The 18,461-nt window shown below is 28.1% G+C and overlaps 5 protein-coding genes across 5 annotated transcripts; all 5 read left to right on the top strand. All coding sequences in view use genetic code 12, as the record gives it.

Moving 5' to 3' along the window:
- Positions 1–1,283: 1,283 nt before the first annotated feature.
- Positions 1,284–9,182, top strand: KGF55_001308 (uncharacterized protein; the record flags this gene model as incomplete). Its single annotated transcript, XM_051755870.1, has 1 exon — positions 1,284–9,182. One exon carries the CDS (start codon positions 1,284–1,286, stop codon positions 9,180–9,182), a length of 7,899 nt encoding a protein of 2,632 aa, XP_051616348.1.
- Positions 9,183–10,500: 1,318 nt separating this feature from the next.
- On the top strand, positions 10,501–11,538 carry KGF55_001307 (uncharacterized protein; the record flags this gene model as incomplete). Its single annotated transcript, XM_051755869.1, has 1 exon — positions 10,501–11,538. One exon carries the CDS (start codon positions 10,501–10,503, stop codon positions 11,536–11,538), a length of 1,038 nt encoding a protein of 345 aa, XP_051616347.1.
- Positions 11,539–11,864: 326 nt separating this feature from the next.
- On the top strand, positions 11,865–13,204 carry TUB4 (gamma-tubulin; the record flags this gene model as incomplete). Its single annotated transcript, XM_051755867.1, has 2 exons — positions 11,865–11,872; positions 11,926–13,204. 2 exons carry the CDS (start codon positions 11,865–11,867, stop codon positions 13,202–13,204), a joined length of 1,287 nt encoding a protein of 428 aa, XP_051616346.1.
- A 283-nt stretch (positions 13,205–13,487) lies between these two features.
- ARO9 (aromatic-amino-acid:2-oxoglutarate transaminase) lies at positions 13,488–14,978 on the top strand (the record flags this gene model as incomplete). Its single annotated transcript, XM_051755866.1, has 1 exon — positions 13,488–14,978. One exon carries the CDS (start codon positions 13,488–13,490, stop codon positions 14,976–14,978), a length of 1,491 nt encoding a protein of 496 aa, XP_051616345.1.
- A 1,300-nt stretch (positions 14,979–16,278) lies between these two features.
- PHO4 (phosphate-sensing transcription factor) lies at positions 16,279–17,868 on the top strand (the record flags this gene model as incomplete). Its single annotated transcript, XM_051755865.1, has 1 exon — positions 16,279–17,868. One exon carries the CDS (start codon positions 16,279–16,281, stop codon positions 17,866–17,868), a length of 1,590 nt encoding a protein of 529 aa, XP_051616344.1.
- Between the last annotated feature and the right edge of the window lie 593 nt (positions 17,869–18,461).

Raw genomic sequence — 18,461 nt, 5'->3', positions numbered from 1 at the left:
CAATTGATGTTAAATTTGCGGCTGGTAGTCAATTAGTTTTTAAAACAATGAATGTTGTATGTAAAAAGTGCTTGGTCCTACCAATTTTCAATAATTAACTTTATTACCTTTGAATATCATGCACGGTATATTTACTTAAGTTATAATAATAGCACTAAGTAGTACTGTATATAAAAGATTTCCTTGTCTTCCTAAGTTTTAATGACTTTAAAAATAAAATGTATGAGTGTCGTGATTTTGTAAGATCAGACAAATTTGAAACTGAGTTTTACAAGCTTCATATTCTTCAGACTTTGAATTTCTAATTAACTCCGTCAACAAATTCATCAAATTTTTATTATCGATTTTCTTAACTGCTAATATCTAAATAAAATGCATAAGTTGTCCCTATCACCAGATCTAGACAATACAAGTCGCTGATATTTAAGAATTTAAAGTATCTACAGTTGATCACATATTTTAAAAATCGGTATTAAGATCAATAAAGAGTATATTTCAGGTACAACATCTAGGAAAAACATGACTCAACAACAAAGACTGTATTACGCAAATCTCTTAATTTATATATCCCACCCACTAAACGAAATCCATTGGTGTTTCTATTAATGTTTTGTTCCTCTTCTTCTTTCTTCCTCTTTTGCAACTTTGTTCTTTATGATTTTGTGTTTAATCACGGAGTAAAATTATTTTACGATATGCCGTTGAAAATTTTAATATATTTTGACATAATTTTGTATTTGTAAAGAACCATTAAAAGAAAAGTTTGGAAAGTTGATCAAACTTTTACTAACTCTAGTCTTTCAATTCACATTATGGATACAAACGACTCTTTAGATTACAGATTCGAAAATTCCAGATCTCAAATCTTTCAAAATATTTTTAAAGTTTTGTGACCCTTAATTTTGATGGATAATTTTAGATTTCAGACTTGCCGATTAGTTCCATTCTATGGTTGAGCATCTTTCTTTATTTCCTTGCTGTTTCGTTGATGTAATCTCAGACTAAATTTGTCGAAATTTTTCATAAGCCATTCACTACCTACTTACTCTTTTGGGCTTTTCGATCTTGCATAATTCACTGTCTCAGATTTAAAAATTATTGCTTGGATTCAATTTATACGGGTTCTTGCTCAAAACCTGAAAATAAATATTAATACCGAACATCTGAATCAAGATTAAACACACTTCGATTGAGCTTATATTATCAACAACATTAAGATCAATTTCAAAGATCACAATCTGTCTCATTTTGAGAGGAAAACCCATAATCAATAATTATCCAACATGGCAAATATTTATTGGGTATTTGGTTATATTGCCATTATTTACGGATTTTTACTACTATTAGTGAATCAAATTCCTCATATTACTATTAAATACATTGGATTTTTATCATTAAGAGGGATCACCATAAGATTAAAGAATACCAAAATAACAATAAATAAAATCAATATAAGTGTAAATTTATTGGGTTCAAGTGAAAGTAAGAATGCAAATTTATTCTCATTGGATATAGTTGATGTCGGAGTTACATGTTTAAGGGACAAATCTAAACCAAAACAGAAATCAAAATCAAAAAGCAAAATACCACTTCATGAAAGATCCATCAAGGAAGAACTTTTTTTCAAAATTCCAAAATTCATTTATCAATTCTTTATAAAAACCAAGATTATTAATAGAGTAAATTTTCAAGTGCATAGATTATCAATATATCATCAAGAAACTCATGAAAATTTTAGTACATTCCTCGAATTCTTAAGGTTAGAGACTAACATATTAAAAGAAAGTAATTTAAGATTCACTGCAACATTATATAATGCAATGCTTTATGAAGTTGGTGATGAAAATAATAAAATTCAATATTTCAGAAATGCGGAATTTTTTATCAATTGTATTTTTATAACTGCTTGTCCTATTAATGTTAAAGACAAAATCACATTATATTTTCAAGATTTTGAAACTTCATTATCCATTAGTAGATTAAATATACCATTGAATTTATTATCTAAGAATAGAGATAGAAAGTCAAAAGAACCAGATACAAGCAATGATAATGATGACTCTCAAAGAATAACTAACGTTCTTCAATACACAAATTTAGTGAAAGAAATAATTTCAATATATTCAACAACTACTATACGGCTTGAGGATTTTACGTTAGTTCATGATGATTTAAAATTTAATTTGTCAAATTTTGCATTTTCATTAGATAAAGTGGAAAGAGAAGATGAGAATGATCAATTAAAATTACTTTTGTATTTGACATCCTTTAAGTTTTATCATTTAGAATCGAAATGTTTTGAATTACCATCAGGTACTATAACTTATCAAGTTTGTCCTTTAGAAATGTTGAGAGTTACACAAGTGTTATTGAAGCATGAAGAATCTTCTAATGAATTCATAAATTTTGAAACTAATATTACATTAACAAATCCAACTTTTGATTTTTATTATGACCAACAAGACATATTATTTAAATTTTTGAGAGATCAAATTATGCTGAGAAGAATGAAAAAAATGACATCTGCTGCAGGTGTAAGAAGGAAAGAAGAGGCGTTATTGAAATTGAAAATTGCTTCGAAATTAATCAAGTCTGTTTCGAGTAAAATTATTATTGTTGATACTGACTTAAATATTCATTTACCGAAAATTGGTGATAATAAGGAAAATGAATTCAATAGATTTTCAAAGAACAATACAGTTCTAAAACTTTCATTATCTGGTTTCATTCATAGATTATTCACAAGATCTCATACAAAAGGTAGACACACAGTCAATTCATTAATTAAAATTAAAAACTTAAAAGGTGAAGAGGCAGGTAATATACTTCATTTTTCTAAGATAAATATTTTAGCAGCTTATGATTTAGCAGATGGTAAATTAGGTTTAAGACTTTCAAGTAAATCTATCAAAATTAGATCAGTCAATGATATTTTTTTTTATTTGGTAAGACAATTCAGAAATCAACAAATTATTTATTTTAATAAAAAGTTTGATGAATTAAAACACAAGGATCAGTTAAAAGTTGAAGAACCAACATCAGTAAATGAAGAAACTTCAACTAAAGGTGATAGCTTTATAAAATTATTTAAAATTATTCCTCCATTTATTTCATCCGTTAAATTAAGTGTTACTTCCATATTAATAGATATAGTATGTAAAGAAGGACTACCTAGTCATAAAGTCTACGACGAAAATCTTGGTAAAGAAATTGATTTGAAAGATTATAGACGTGGTGTTTCTTTAAAAGTTGATGAGATCAATGCTGGATATAAGTTGAATAAGGAGCTTCTAGAATCATCAGTTAAATTGGTACAAGTGTTTACATTGAGTGAATATTCTAGTGAATATATGGATGATTTTGATAAAGTAACCGAAATGCATGCTACAGATTCTGAATTAGATGAAATGTCAAGTATAAATTCATTAGCTTCAAATCCTATTACATCAGATGATTTCAATGACGATAATGGAACTAGACGAATCAAGACAGTTTTAACAGTTAATGATATTTACATAACCAATGATTCAGTGAAGGAAGATCGTGATGTCAATAGACTCTCATTAACAATCCCAGATATTGAAGGTAGAATAGACATGTTCTTTTTATGGTGTATGTTTTATGCTAAAACCATGTTGGAAAGATTTGCACCAACAATAGCAAGAAAATGTACAAAGAATGAAATAAAAAAAATGACTGGTCCAAGAAAGAAAGTTAAATTAGATATAACTATAGATAGTTTTGCAACAGTTATAAGACTCCCTAATAAAGTTGATGTATTGATAGAATTTGAATTTTCAAGATTGAACAATGCTCTTGTGTTGAAGAATGCAGATGTTAGAAATATCAGATTATATGTTGTCCACCCAGCTACTAAATTATGGGCTAGATTATTAGTTATAAAACAACCTAATTTTAGTATTGATTTATCAAAAACTTTACATGATGCAAGTTTTGAATTGTTGACTAAATCAGTTAGATTTGATATTCCTTATCAATTTTTATTTTTTACAGTTATTGATAATTTCATTTCCTTTTTTAAAGCTATTAAACAATTAAAGCACAATTTCACATATTTTAACTATGGAGCTGAAGAATTTGAAAGAGTATTTCCAAGTGCTAAACAAGCTATAAAATTTCCTCATATCAATTTGAAAACATCTGTATTAGGACTTTCACTTGAAAATGATCCATTTGAAAATGAATTAGAATTAATTTTTGAATTAGGAGTTATCGAGCAAAAGGAAAGGTTACGTAAATTGAAAGCATTTGAATCAAAAGCTAAAGAAATGTTAGCAAATGCAGAACCAGATATAGAACATCAAATTGAATTGTCTAAAACTCCTGCTCCGAAACCTCCACCAGTCCAACAACAAGATAGTACCTGTAGATTTCATAGTCCCTTACGTCATGAATCAAGCTCAAGTGGCCATGAGAATGGAGGTGGTAAAAAGATCAAAGAAACATTTATGAAATTAAGAAAACATCATTCACAGACAACTAACAAAAGTAAAGAAGAATATTGCACAGATTCACAACCAAAAAAACCTCGTTTAACCATGTCACAGGCTGAAGATGAAATCAAAAAAGCAAGAGACAGATTGAATCAGAATTTTGCATTATCATGGACCAGAAAATTTGAAGTTATGAAAAAAGTTCGTGGTAGATTATGGCAACAAAGAATGGAAGACGTTTGGGGAAAAGATGAAATCACTGAAACTATGAAAAATAAGTATGACATTGTTGCATACCCTCATGGACCACCAATGGCTGGTGCTGTTTTTAGAGACGTTAACTTGACTTTAGATAGATTTAGAGGTGGTGACATTGATGAATTTTTGTATAAATTTGCTAAAAAACAACCAAAATTGACCTACTCGATTTTATGTCCAATGTATCTTAATTTGAAGTCAAGAAAGTTTTATATGATATTAAGAGATTATCCTTTACCATTAGCTTCATTTCCAACAGCTAGTAATCCACAAAATCCAACCATCAACATTGAAGCAAATATAATTATAAACGAACATTTATTTTCAAGGCAAGAAGAATTGAGATATATATTTGTACCATATTCATTAGCAGCGACTGATCCAAATTCAGCTGATAATTTCTATTCAGTTAATATTCCAAGAACATTAACACCTGTGAAAGTTGCAGCTGATTTTAATTGTGATTTGATAACTGATAGAGCATGTACTATTAGTTGGTGTAAAGCTTATCAACCAGCATTAGGAGCAATGGGTCAAGCATTTGAAAATTTTACAAAGCCAGCAATAGATGATAGTCCAATAGGATTTTGGGATAAAGTTCCATTAATAATGCACGGAAAATATCAGTTCAATGTAGCTAATGAATTATGTTTGTTAATGAAAAGTGGTACATCGCCTACAAAATTAGTTGGTAGAGATTCTGGATTTGCATTTTGTTGGAAAGATAATGTTTCGTTATGTTTTGACGGTACTATTGATCCAAAAAACTTTATTGTTATTACTAGTGATGACTTTATTTTTGCTATACCTAACTATTCAATTGAAGAGAAAAATATATGGAGTTTGTTTTACGATGGAGCTGATGTTACCACACCAGATTATGATTTGGATGCTAAAAAATTTCACAAAAAAGTTATCAAATTATCAACTAATGATAGAGTTAAATGGGTTTTAGGATTCATGTTTGAAAGAAATAAGTTAGATTCTAAGAAATTATGTGATGAAGAACCAAGAACTAGAAAATTCAAACCTCATTATGATGTTGTCGTTACAAATCCAATTAATAAATATCATCCTGATTCTTATGAAGGCTACAGATCAGATTATGTTCATATGGCTTTATCAGTAATATCAAAATCACATAATGGTGAAGCATACAATGCTGCATATTTAACTCCATTAACTTTTCATCATTTCTTCTATTGGTGGGATACTATAGCTCATTATTCTCCATTACCTACTAGAAATGGTAAACTTTTTGCTGAAGAAGGTAAGAAAAAAGTTAGTGTTAAATTTAGTCCTCATATATTTACTGTAAAATATCTAATGGTTTTCAATCCTGTTACTATCTCACATTTATATATTCATTCAAGTAATGAAATGCATAATCAAAAGAATAGAGTAGCATTCACCGGATTAAAAGGAAAGTTTAAAATTTGTGAAATTGACTTACATCAAGCTAAAGAGTTAATGACTTATGTGAACAAGAAATTGAATAGAAAAACACAAGTTAAGCATTTGAAGATGAATCAAGCAGAAATTAATATTGAAGAAGCTGACATTAGAGTATTGAATGCTTTGTTTCATGATCAATCAATAAGTGGTAAATTGATGAGTTATTTAACTGGTGACCTACAATCTTCAAATTCTTCAACAAATTCAGATGCTCCGAAATTTTCAAAATGGATTGAAAGTATTGATATACCAGATGGTGATTATTCTTGGGTTGATCCAGAAGATTTCATTGAATTGGAAGTTGAACCATTATCACCAAATCCTAAGATAAGGATATTACCATTTTTTTACACACCTAAATTCACTTATTTTAGAGAATTCACTTTAAAGAAAAAAGGACCTTTCCCATTTGGTAATGAACCCATACATGATTGTATAATGGATTTGGAAAAACCAGCAGCAGTTCAAACCAGAATTTTAGACGAAAGAAAGAAAACTTTGAATAAAGAAGTTGAAAAACTTAAAGCTAGCTTTTCTGATCCTAATGCTCAAAACATTGATAAACAACATTTGGAAAATGAAATTAATTTGTTGCAAGATAAGATCCAGGTTTTGGAAGAAGCAGGTAAGAACTTTACAGAAAATGATTTAAAATTGACTCAATCATTTGATGAAGGAGATCATTTAAGTTTGGAGAGACAAATGTCAGGATTATCAGCATATACTAGTCATACATCACAGAGTGAACTTTTGGAAGCTTCAAATGTTGTTGCAGTTGCGGAATTTCATAATAGATTTATTTTACACAATTTGAAATTAATATGGGATGATGATTTAAAGGAGTATTTTATTAGTTACTTGAAAAGAATTAGTGATAGAAAAAATCATGTTTATTATATGACAAAAACTGCAGTTGATTTAGTTCAAAGTGTTATAAATGAAAATGGACCAACTGATGATGCTTCAATTAAATTCCAAGATCAAGATAATGCATTTAAGAATTTTTTCAAAGATGGTTGTGATGTGATTGAAAGTTTTAACGAAGAATTAGAGAAAATTAATAGTGATGATGAAGAGCCAGAATTCAAATATTTGATTAAATTAATTCATCCTCAAATTCAAATGATTAGTAAAAAAGTGCCAGATTCTTGTGTGATATTAACATCAAAAGATTTAGATATTAGAATTGTTGATGTTAATGTAAAAGATATGACTAATATTATGACAGACTCATCTGATATGATTACAAAAGTGGAATCAAGATATGGAGTGTTATTTAAAGAAGAACTGATTTTTGTCATTTATAAAGATGATGTATTGTTCAATAATCCTAAAACTAAATTTGCAAAGAATGGTTATATGTCGAGAAATAATTGGCCTCCATGGTTTGAATGTGAAGTTTGTTATAATGGTTCATGGGCTCAAGATTATTTGGTGTCAGAAAGAAATACAATTTCATTAATTTATAAAAATCCTAATCAGTTGTTTTTAAGTAGTAATCATAAGGATAGTAGTAGTGGAAGTAAAGTCAATATTTATTTAGCAAAATATGTGATTGATGCTACTTCAGAGCAATATTCGTCAATATATTATGTCATTACCGAGTTACTTATATCTGACGGTAAAAAGGATACAGTTAATGAAAGATTATCTAGAGTTATTTCGATTGCTGATAGATCGGATTTCAAAGGGTTAGATTTGAAAGTTAAGGAATTACAATCAACAATAAGAGAATTTAAAGACATTCTTCTTAATTTTGATCAAAAAGGTGGAGTCTTGAGTGATGAAGAAAAGAGATATTTGAAATTAATAGAATTAGAAATGGAGAAAAGTAAATTGGAACTTTTAATGATTTTTAAAACTGTTAAGATGAAAAATAAAAAGAAAGAAGGTAGAGAATGGTATATAAATATTCATGAATTCATATGGCATATGTTAGATGATATGAAAAATCCATATGTTGATATTGCTGCTTCAAAAGCTTCTTTCAATAGAACTGAATCCGTTGATGGTACCAATATTAATTCATTTGAAGTTTCAATGATGCAAATGTTTAATTTACAAAATCATTCTTCACATCCTATTATTTTAAGTCCTTCCAATCCATCAATTACTCCAATTGTTAAATTTTCATGGGAAATGTTGGCAAATGTTGGTGGTATTGCTTTAGTTAAAGATTGTAAATTAGAAATGCAAGGGCTTATTATTGATTTAGATTATAATGTTGGTAAACAGATACATAATTATTTATTTCCTGGCAAAAATGATGATAATGATGATGATGAAAGTAGCAGTGATAGTGATGAAAGTATATCAGATGAATCTCAAACATCTGTTTCTACAAGATCATCAAGTCCATGGAGAAAAATGACAAATGGTAATTCGATATTTAGTAATATCAAATCTTCAAGTTCGTCCATTTCAAGTTATAGGGAGAAAAAGGCTCAAAACAAGGTTGATCAATCATTCAAGCGTAAACCTGAACAAGATGAATTGGATGTTTTAATTGAGAGATCATTGAAATATAGATCAATTATAAATTTCACAATTGAGAAAATGGATTTGGAAATTACTGTAACTGGAGCTAGTATTTTGAATTGTAATAATTTGAAATTACAAATACCTAAGATACAAATAAATAATCAAATATTGAGTGTGGAAGAATTTTCCAATATCATGAAAAATAATGTTATAAAAATCATTCTTAAAAATTCAACTAAGATCATCAATAATAAATTCAAAATACAAAGGAAAAACAACTACAACAAACCAATCAAGCAAATTAATCATTACAGTGGATATAAAACTTTAGAAGATTTAGAAAATGAAGGTGAAAGAATTAGAGATGAAGTTTTACCACATCATCTTAATGGTCATCATCATAAGCCTGCTCAAAAACATCATATGACTAGGCATTATTCTCATATTAATGATGATGAGATTTATGATAATATTGATGATTCTGAAATTGATCCATCGAAAGATAAAGTTGAAGGTGATATAGATGCTCCATAAAATGTGTGTATTAATGTATTATTTATTATATTGTTAGACAAACAACTTCGAAAGACTCTTGAACCTACTTGATTACGATTCATCATACCGTGAGAACTATATTTAAATAATCAGTTTTGAGAAAACGCTCACACGGAGATAAGTGAGACGGTATAAGTCCGAGTATTTTTAGGATAAAACGGATGTTTCACATTCTAATGCAACAAAATAGTAAAATATCCGACCGAAAAAAAAAAGAGTAAAATCTCCATGAAAAGTTATTACCAGATAAAGAAATTATACATTTCTTTTTTGTAATATTGAACCCAATAACATTTCATGAAATATTAATAGAATAAATATACGTTTGTAAAAATTTTTTAAAAATAGAAGCAATTCGTCAACAGACTTGAATTTCCTTGAAAGGCAGTCTAATCTTATGCCGAATCGTTTGGTTATTATGATTGATTTAATGAATACAACCCCATTTTTTTATATAATTGTTTCCCCTTAAAGAGTGAATTATACCTAACCATTGAAATTCTCGGTTAATAATTATAATATTAGAGCAAAGAATATTAATTTTATAAATGGTTTTGAATCTTGCAAAGAGACAAGAGATCTAGATCTTAGATGAAGTTAAATCAATCATTTTAGAGAAAGCCTTAAACCCTTGATAACGTTAACACCATCTGGATTATTAAAAGGTTAATGTTTAAAACATACTTTCACTTGTATTTTGTTCTTCTCAAGCTTTTTTTTATCCTGTAATGATTTAGAACACATTAATTGGATTAATGGGACTGAGTTGGAGAAAGGTAGTAAACTCCATTTCACAAGTTAAATATCTCAAACGTATAATAAGATTTTCAATTAATTAAGATCTTTGAATAGATGAAAGTATTGTTCTTGTTATTTTTTTTAAGATCTATTTGATCTCCCATACATTAAATAGAACTAACAAAATTACTGTTTTAGGAAATCAAATTATATTTTTATTACAATTTTTTTTTGTGTAACATTTCTAAATATATTTTGCAACAATTCTATTTTTATTTAATTATATGAAACTTGTGTCAAATTATATGATCATTAGGCAAGCCTACATATTTACTCAAGATAGTAATATGCTTTATTGAAAGGGTTTACACTCGAGTAATTGAATCTTTTCTATATATATAGCCTAGTTCTTGAATTATCATTCAAGATCAACTTTTTTTAACTTTTTCTATTTTAAATTAAATCTACAACTTCATCTTTTCTTTTACTTTGATTTATCTTATCCTAATCTAATTCATCACACAACTTCAACTTCAACAAAAATAACCACTACGTCAAAATGAAATTAAACCTTGTCACTGCTACTTTAATTTTAGCTGCTGTCTCACAAGCAGCTATTATGCCAGAAAATGTTGGTGTGAAATCATTAACCACCAGAGAATATGAAATGGTTAACAATGCTATTGCAAATTTAAACTCATATAATAAAAAAAGATCAGTAATGTCACCTAATGAATTAACAAAAAGAGAAAGTCAAATAGTTACAGATATTTTAACAATTGTTAAAGACACTAATTTAGCACCAACTGTTATTGAATATTTTATCAGTGACCCAACTTTATCACAAATTGCACAAAATGTTATTGTTACTGCCATTAAAGATGGTTGGATCAATCTTTCAACTTTATTAAAATCTTTAAATGATTCTGGATTAGCAGTTGATGTTATTAAAAATTTAATAAGTGATTGTGCTTTCTATGCTCAAATTTTTAAACTTGTTGCTCAACAATTAGCAAATTTACCACAACTTATTGGTAACATTTTAGGTTTGAATTCTCAACAAGTTGCTCAAAGTGTTGAAAAAGCTAAAAGAGATGCTTTAGCTGCTGTTGAATTAGCTAATGCTGAACAACCACTGACCTTAGTTACAAGAGATACTCAAGAAATTTTAACTTCATTGATGGAATCATTAAAAAATTCAGGATTAGCTAATCAAGTTGTTGAAGCTTTAGTTGTTGATGATGATTTTTATACTTTTGGTGCTTCATTAATAAAACAATTATTTGAAAGTGGTGCAATTACTTTAGGAGAATTATTAGATGCTTTAATTCAATCTGGTTTAATTCCAAGTATTATTGAAGCATTTTTAAACATTGATACTTTAAAAACAGTCATTGTTACTGCTTTAGCTGCTGCTTTTGGAAACTGTAAAGATACATCAAGTTCTTCAACTTTTGCAACTACTCCAACTGGTTCAGCTGCTCCAACTATTACTACTGGTACCCCAGATCCATCAATTACTTCACTTTTAACACTTACTTCTGCAACTACTACTGGTGGTCCATCAAAATGTAAAAAGAAAAGAAGATCATACTAAAAAGATCATGCTGGTCAGAATCATATTTTAGTTCAATTAATTATTTAATACCTTTACTCTTCTAAAAAAAAATTCGTTAAATATTTGGTCGATAATTTTTGTTTCAAGGATAATTGAAAATTTAATTTTGTTTGCATTTTAATAAAATCATTAATTTTAACACCACTTTGTAGACTTTTTTTGAGTATCCCCTTCACCTAATTTTACTGATTAAATGATGAAATATCATGTTTCGTATTGCTACCAGTTTAAAAATGAGCGGAGATCAAATTCAAATTATTTTTTCCAAAAACGTAAACAATAACAAAACACGAAACTAGTTTAGGATGCCAGGGTATGTTACAGCATTAGACAATATAATAAGTTCCAATACTAACTCAACTTTAGTGAAACGATAACATTACAAGTAGGACAATGTGGGAACCAAGTTGGTCTACAGTATTGGCAACAATTAGCTCAAGAACATGAAATAAACTCAGATGGAACTCAACTCACGATTAACAAAGCATCAGAACATCCAGAATTGTTTTTCACAGTATCAGACACAAACAAATATACACCAAGATCAATACTAATAGATTTAGAACCATCGGTTATTTCAAAATCTTTAAATACTTTACCAATGTTTAATCAAAGAAATATACATTTAAGTGAACATTCAGGAGGTGCAGGAAATAATTTTATAAATGGATATAAATATGGAAATGAACATACAGAAGAAATAACGAATTTAATAGATAGAGAAATGGATAAATGTGATAATTTATCACAATTTCAATTGTTTCATAGTGTAGCAGGTGGAACAGGATCAGGTTGTGGATCAAAAATTTTAGAAATTTTACTGGATAGATACACGTCTAAAAAATTAATAACAACAACTTCAATTTTTCCATCAAATGATAAAACAAGTGATGTTGTTGTACAACCATATAATAGTGTATTAACTTTACAAAAATTAATTGAATTTAGTAATGCTACATTTGTATTTCATAATGATGCATTAAATAATATTGAAAATTCAATAACTCAAACTACAAGTGATTCATATCAAGGTACAAATAAACTTATAGCTAATATAATGGCATCAACAAGTAATCCATTAAGATTTCCAGGATATATGTATAGTTCAATTGAATCAATAATACTGAATTTGGTCCCAACGCCAGATTTGAAATTTTTAACAACATCAATAGCTCCTTTCAAAACTAATAATGAATATGATATGTTTTTAGAATTATCAAATGATAAATATAAATCAATAATACCAAGTTCAGATGCATCATATATTAGTCTAATGAATTATTTAATAAGTGGTCAAGATTTAGATAGGAAAGAAATACGAAAAGGAATACTTAAAATTCAACAACGGACAAAATTTGTTCCTTGGACTTCTCGATCAATAGCAGTAGTTCATGGTAAAAAACCAAATTCTTTTTTGGAGGGGATACAAATATCAAATAATACATCAATAGCAGATACTTTTTCAAAAATTTTAAATCAATATGATTTATTAGTTAAAAGAAAAGCTTATTTAAATACATATACTGAAAATAATAGTATTGAAGAATTAGATCGAATAGTTGATATTTTTAATCAAGCTAAAGAGGATATAGTTAAGGTAATTCAAACGTATAGGGATTGTAGTTCAATAGATTATTTAGATTGAATATGGGTAATAGTTTAAGGTAGTTTGTTGGAGTATTTAAGTAAGTAAAAAGTATGGCTCGAAGTGAAAAATGTCTAAAAGCGGAAATTAGCGGAATTTAGATAAGAAGTGGCTCTCTTTAAAATCCTATAAACACACAAAATCTGAATTTAAGCTTAATAATCTGGTTTGATCTCTTATAAAGATCTCAACATTAGATCCAACTTTAAAATAAATGAAAATTTTCGAGATTCAAATTCCTAAAATTATCAACTATCAATTTATCAATTGATTTTAAAAAAAAATGACTGGAATATCCCATCTTATATCAAAAAGAGCAAAATCAAGACAAAGTTCTCATTTTACAAATGGACCAAGTGAACAACCTCCAAAAGGTTTTAAACCACATGAAAAACCATTATTATTATCATATGGAACTCCAAATGATGGGTTTTTTCCAATTGATTCAATAGATGTAAATTTAGTTGAATATCCTTTTGAACATCAACAAAAATTTAATAATTCAATGGAAAATTTATCAATTTCTGAAAAGAACCCAAATTCAGTTCATATTGAAAGACATACTAAAAACCCAAATTTAATTGATTTATCAAAAGGTTTACAATATGTTAAAGTTGAAGGTCATGATCCATTAATTGAATTTACTGAAAATTTTATCAAAAGAACTCATCCACCAAATTATGATAATTGGTCACTGATATTAACAACTGGTGCAAGTGATGGATTAAATAAAGCATGTGATGCAATATTAGATCCTGGTGATGTTATATTAGTTGAAGAATTTACTTTCACTCCATTTTTAAGATTTTCTGATAATTCTGGTGCAATTCCCGTACCTATAAAAATTGATTTGTCAAATGATTCAAATGGTATTGATTTAAATTATTTAGAAAATTTATTAAAGAATTGGGATACCACGAAATTACCAAAACCAAAAGCTCTTTATACTATTGCAACAGGACAAAATCCCACTGGTTTTACTCAAACATTAGAATTTAGAAAAAAAATTTATAAATTAGCTACTGATTATGATTTTATTATAATTGAAGATGATCCTTATGGTTATTTAACATTACCAAAATATCAAGGACCACCTAAAAAAAATCAATTTGAATTAAAAGATCAATTAACTTTAGAAGATTATTTAACAAAACATTTAACTCCTTCTTATTTAGAAATTGATGATGTTGGAAGAGTTATTAGAGTTGAAACTTTTTCAAAATTATTTGCACCAGGTTTAAGATTAGGTTTTATTATTGCAGATAAATCAATAAATTTAGTTATAAAAAATTATGCAGAAACTGTTAATAGAGGTTCATCAGGTTTAGCTCAAACTGTCGTAAATAATGTTATACAGGATAAATTAGGTGGTGTTGATGGTTGGTTACAATGGGTTTTAAAAATGAGAGCTACTTATTCATATAGAAAAGATCTTTTATTACAAACAATTTATGAATCAAAAGCTTATGAAAAAGGGTTAGTAGATGTAATAGATCCAAAAGCAGGAATGTTTGTAACTTTAAAGATTGAATTTTTAAAAGATGATTCAGATATAATTTTAAAAATGAAAGAACTTTTATGGAAAGTTATAAGTTATGGAGTTTCAGTTGTACCTGGTCATAATATGACTGTTGATAAAGAATTTTCAAAATCAAGAAGTAATTTTTTTAGATTGTGTTATGCTCCTGCTAATAATGATTATGAAATTATTGAAAGTGGTAAAAGATTAACTGATGCTATTTTGGAGTTTTATGAAAATGGTGAAAAGTTTTAGAAGTTGAAAAGTAGTACATTTGGAATAAAATTTTTGTTAATTTGTTGTTTGCATTATAAGTACTACTCTATTGAAATTTTGTAATGATTATGATTTTGTACAGTAGTTGCAAAAAAAGGATAGGCGTACATTTTAACCCCAGGTACATCCTAAAACCTGAAACCCCATACTTTTTTCATGATTAACTCCATACTTAATTACGCCTCGAAAATTATACATGTGAAGAAGTCGGACCGGATGACAAACTTTTCAGTTTGCTCATTCTAAAGATTCTTCAGTTCGTATCAACGTGTTACATCACTAACGAGTAAGATGCTCGAATTTGACTGAAAACCCCCCTGCATGAAAAATACGAACTTTGGAGACTCGGCTCTTTTTTGGTCCGATAAACAAATCGAGAACTATAATATTTGGAACGAGTAACGAATAAAAACTAAGCGAGGGAAAGAATAAAATAAAACAATTTAGCTAAAAAGAGTAAAGTTCTTCGATTCGACTCGGATTAGTTAAATATTTTCATGTCAATTTTTATAATTTTTTATTATTTTTTAAGAAAACTAAATTTGACAAGTAAAGGTAAGAATAAGAGTTTGTATGTTACTACTTTCAGAACATCCAATCCATCCACTACACTATTAAACAATCATGCAATCATGGCATTGATACTTGATATACCATAATCTTTAAGTCCAATGTTGTAAAGAAGAGTATTAATCAAGAAATTAAATCAATATTTTTGATGACGTTAATTATTAACTTGTGACATTTACACGTGTGTTATCTTTGAAATAATTATTTTAAGTTGTTTTGTTACCTTTTTCAAATTATAGTACAAAAATCATATTTTAACGTCTTTTGCAGTTTAAAATACAACAACAGTACGATAATTTGATTGGGCTTAATTAGATATTGTTAAAAGTTCAGACAAACCTATAGCATTAATTTCTCTCTCTCTCTGACGTAATGATTGACCGACCTAATATTTACGTATGAAAATTTTTAGTCAATTCGATTCAATTAAAGTGAAGTAAAGTAAAAAAAAATTTTCAGTTTCAAGTTAAAATTTTAAAACATTATACAGTTAATACATTTTTTATAGTGTGAATTTTTATTCTAATTCAAAATATTACAATACATAAAATATAATATTAAAGTACCATTCAATTCAATCAATATCATTCAACTCAACCTACCACGAATTACCGCCAACTAAATAAATGAAAAACATATATAAAATAACTATTACAAATTAAATACTGTATCCAATTTTTAAACTTCAATTGATAAGAAAATTCAAGATATGGAGCTGCAAAATTGGTTTTCACCAAATGAAAAATCACCATATTTTCAAGATTTAGATCCAACTTCATCAAATAATTCAAATCAACCATTACAACAGCACCCACATCATCATCAACATCATAATCAACATCAACAACTGCAACAACAACAGCTACAACAATTATCTAATCATTCTACACCAAATCATCCACAAAGTAAACCTATGACACCTCATAATCTACATAATACTCCTAATTTTGCAGAAGAACAAATGTTTCTAAGTCAATTATTGGAAAATCAAGATTATTATACTGATAGAAACTCAAATCAACCAACTCCAAATCAACATCATCCAAATATCAATCATCAAAATCATCATCCTCAAAATCTACATCATCATCATCATCATCCTCAAAATCAACAACAACCACTAGATTTAAATCAAACTTTCAATGATAATCGATCTCTTCCAAATCATATGACACCAAATGTTTTACCTCAACAACAAAATTTTGAATTTGGTTTAGAATTTATAGTACCTGAAGATTTAAGTTTTAGTGGATCTTCTTCCGCTTTTCCTCCAAATATAGTTGATGAAAATACTCCTATATTACCTACACAAAATTATTCATTTCATCAACAACATCAACAACTTCATAATCGATCACAACATCATCAACAACAACAGCCACATCAACATCAACAACAACAACTGCACGACCAACTTCAACATGACTTAAATCAACAAAACATACCTCCATCTCAAAACAATTTAAATTTCGAACCATTAACATCTCCAGCATTAACTGCTCAACAACCATCTATAAATGATAAAAGAAGATCAACGTCGTCACAATATGCACCACCAGAAGAGCAAAAACAATATAAACGAAGAACACCTCATGGTACCCCTATATTACAACCAAATGGGAATAAAAACTACACATCACCATCAGTGAAAGCTAAAAGTTCAACTCCTTTTAATAATTTTGAAAAATTACCAGAACTGTCTATACCTGAATCTACAACTATAAAAAAGGAAGAATCTCATACATCCCTACCTGGTGATGATGAAATGTTACCACCAATTAGAAAACCAGTGGAAATTAATGACAACAACAATAATAATAATAGCAATAATAATACAATTAATAATGACAGTAACGGTAACACACCATTAATGGGATTCACAATGGGTCGATTAGCAGAACAAGAACAACAACAACAGCAACAACAACAACAACAAACGAAAAAACAATCCCAGCAACAACAACCTCTAAAAAGATCAAAATCTCAAACAAGAAAACCATCATTATCACGTTCAAAATCATCATCATCAACAGAATCAAGTTCTACTTCAACATCACCAAAATTAAATAAAAAACCAGAAAAATTAGCAACAAAAAAGGCATCTCATAAATTAGCTGAACAAGGTAGAAGAAATAGAATGAATACTGCTGTTGCTGAATTGGGGTCATTAATTCCTCAAAGTTATCATGATGAAGTTACTATTCCATCAAAAGCAACAACTGTTGAATTAGCTTCTAAATATATTAATTCATTAATTAATGAAATTAATGAATTAAAATCTAAAGGAAATGAGAAATAGAAGATAATGCTAGATACTTGCTATGGGAAACCATTGTTCTTTTGAATATAAAGCTTTATGATTTGTTATGTTACGCTAATTCTTGATAAATTTTAAATTAATACGGTAAAAACGAACCTAACATTTTAATTTTTATTTAATATCTAGTTCATTATGTCTTATAAATAAATACATTTTAATTCTCTGTAATAATACTTTTAAATACGTAGACTGTAGTATTTGATTCAAAGAGCGAAATTAATGCATATCAAAGTCAGTCATGCAAGTGATAATTTCAGAGTAGCTGGTGAAATGAAAATGAAGTAAATTTGCAACAAAATTCCATACAGTTCAGCAACTTAAGCTTATAGATTTTCCCCACAATTCAAAAATTGCAACAAGATGAATAGATAAACTGAACAATTTTTATATACCATTAACTCTCGGCAGTCTTGACCTCTCAAACTACTTTCGAGCGGTATTTCAATTTCATGTGAAATCCAACTACCACTGTATTATAGATACATAGTCTTTCAAAACAACCATACCGCAATAAATTTTTTTAATTTTCTCGCGTAAAATTAATTTGTTCGAAAATTATTTTTCAGTTCGCT

Source organism: Candida pseudojiufengensis (genome assembly GCF_024610245.1).
Source record: "Candida pseudojiufengensis strain CBS 10847 chromosome Unknown scaffold2, whole genome shotgun sequence".
Lineage (NCBI taxonomy): Eukaryota > Fungi > Ascomycota > Pichiomycetes > Serinales > Debaryomycetaceae > Lodderomyces > Lodderomyces pseudojiufengensis.
This window is presented reverse-complemented; position numbering and strand designations above follow the sequence as displayed.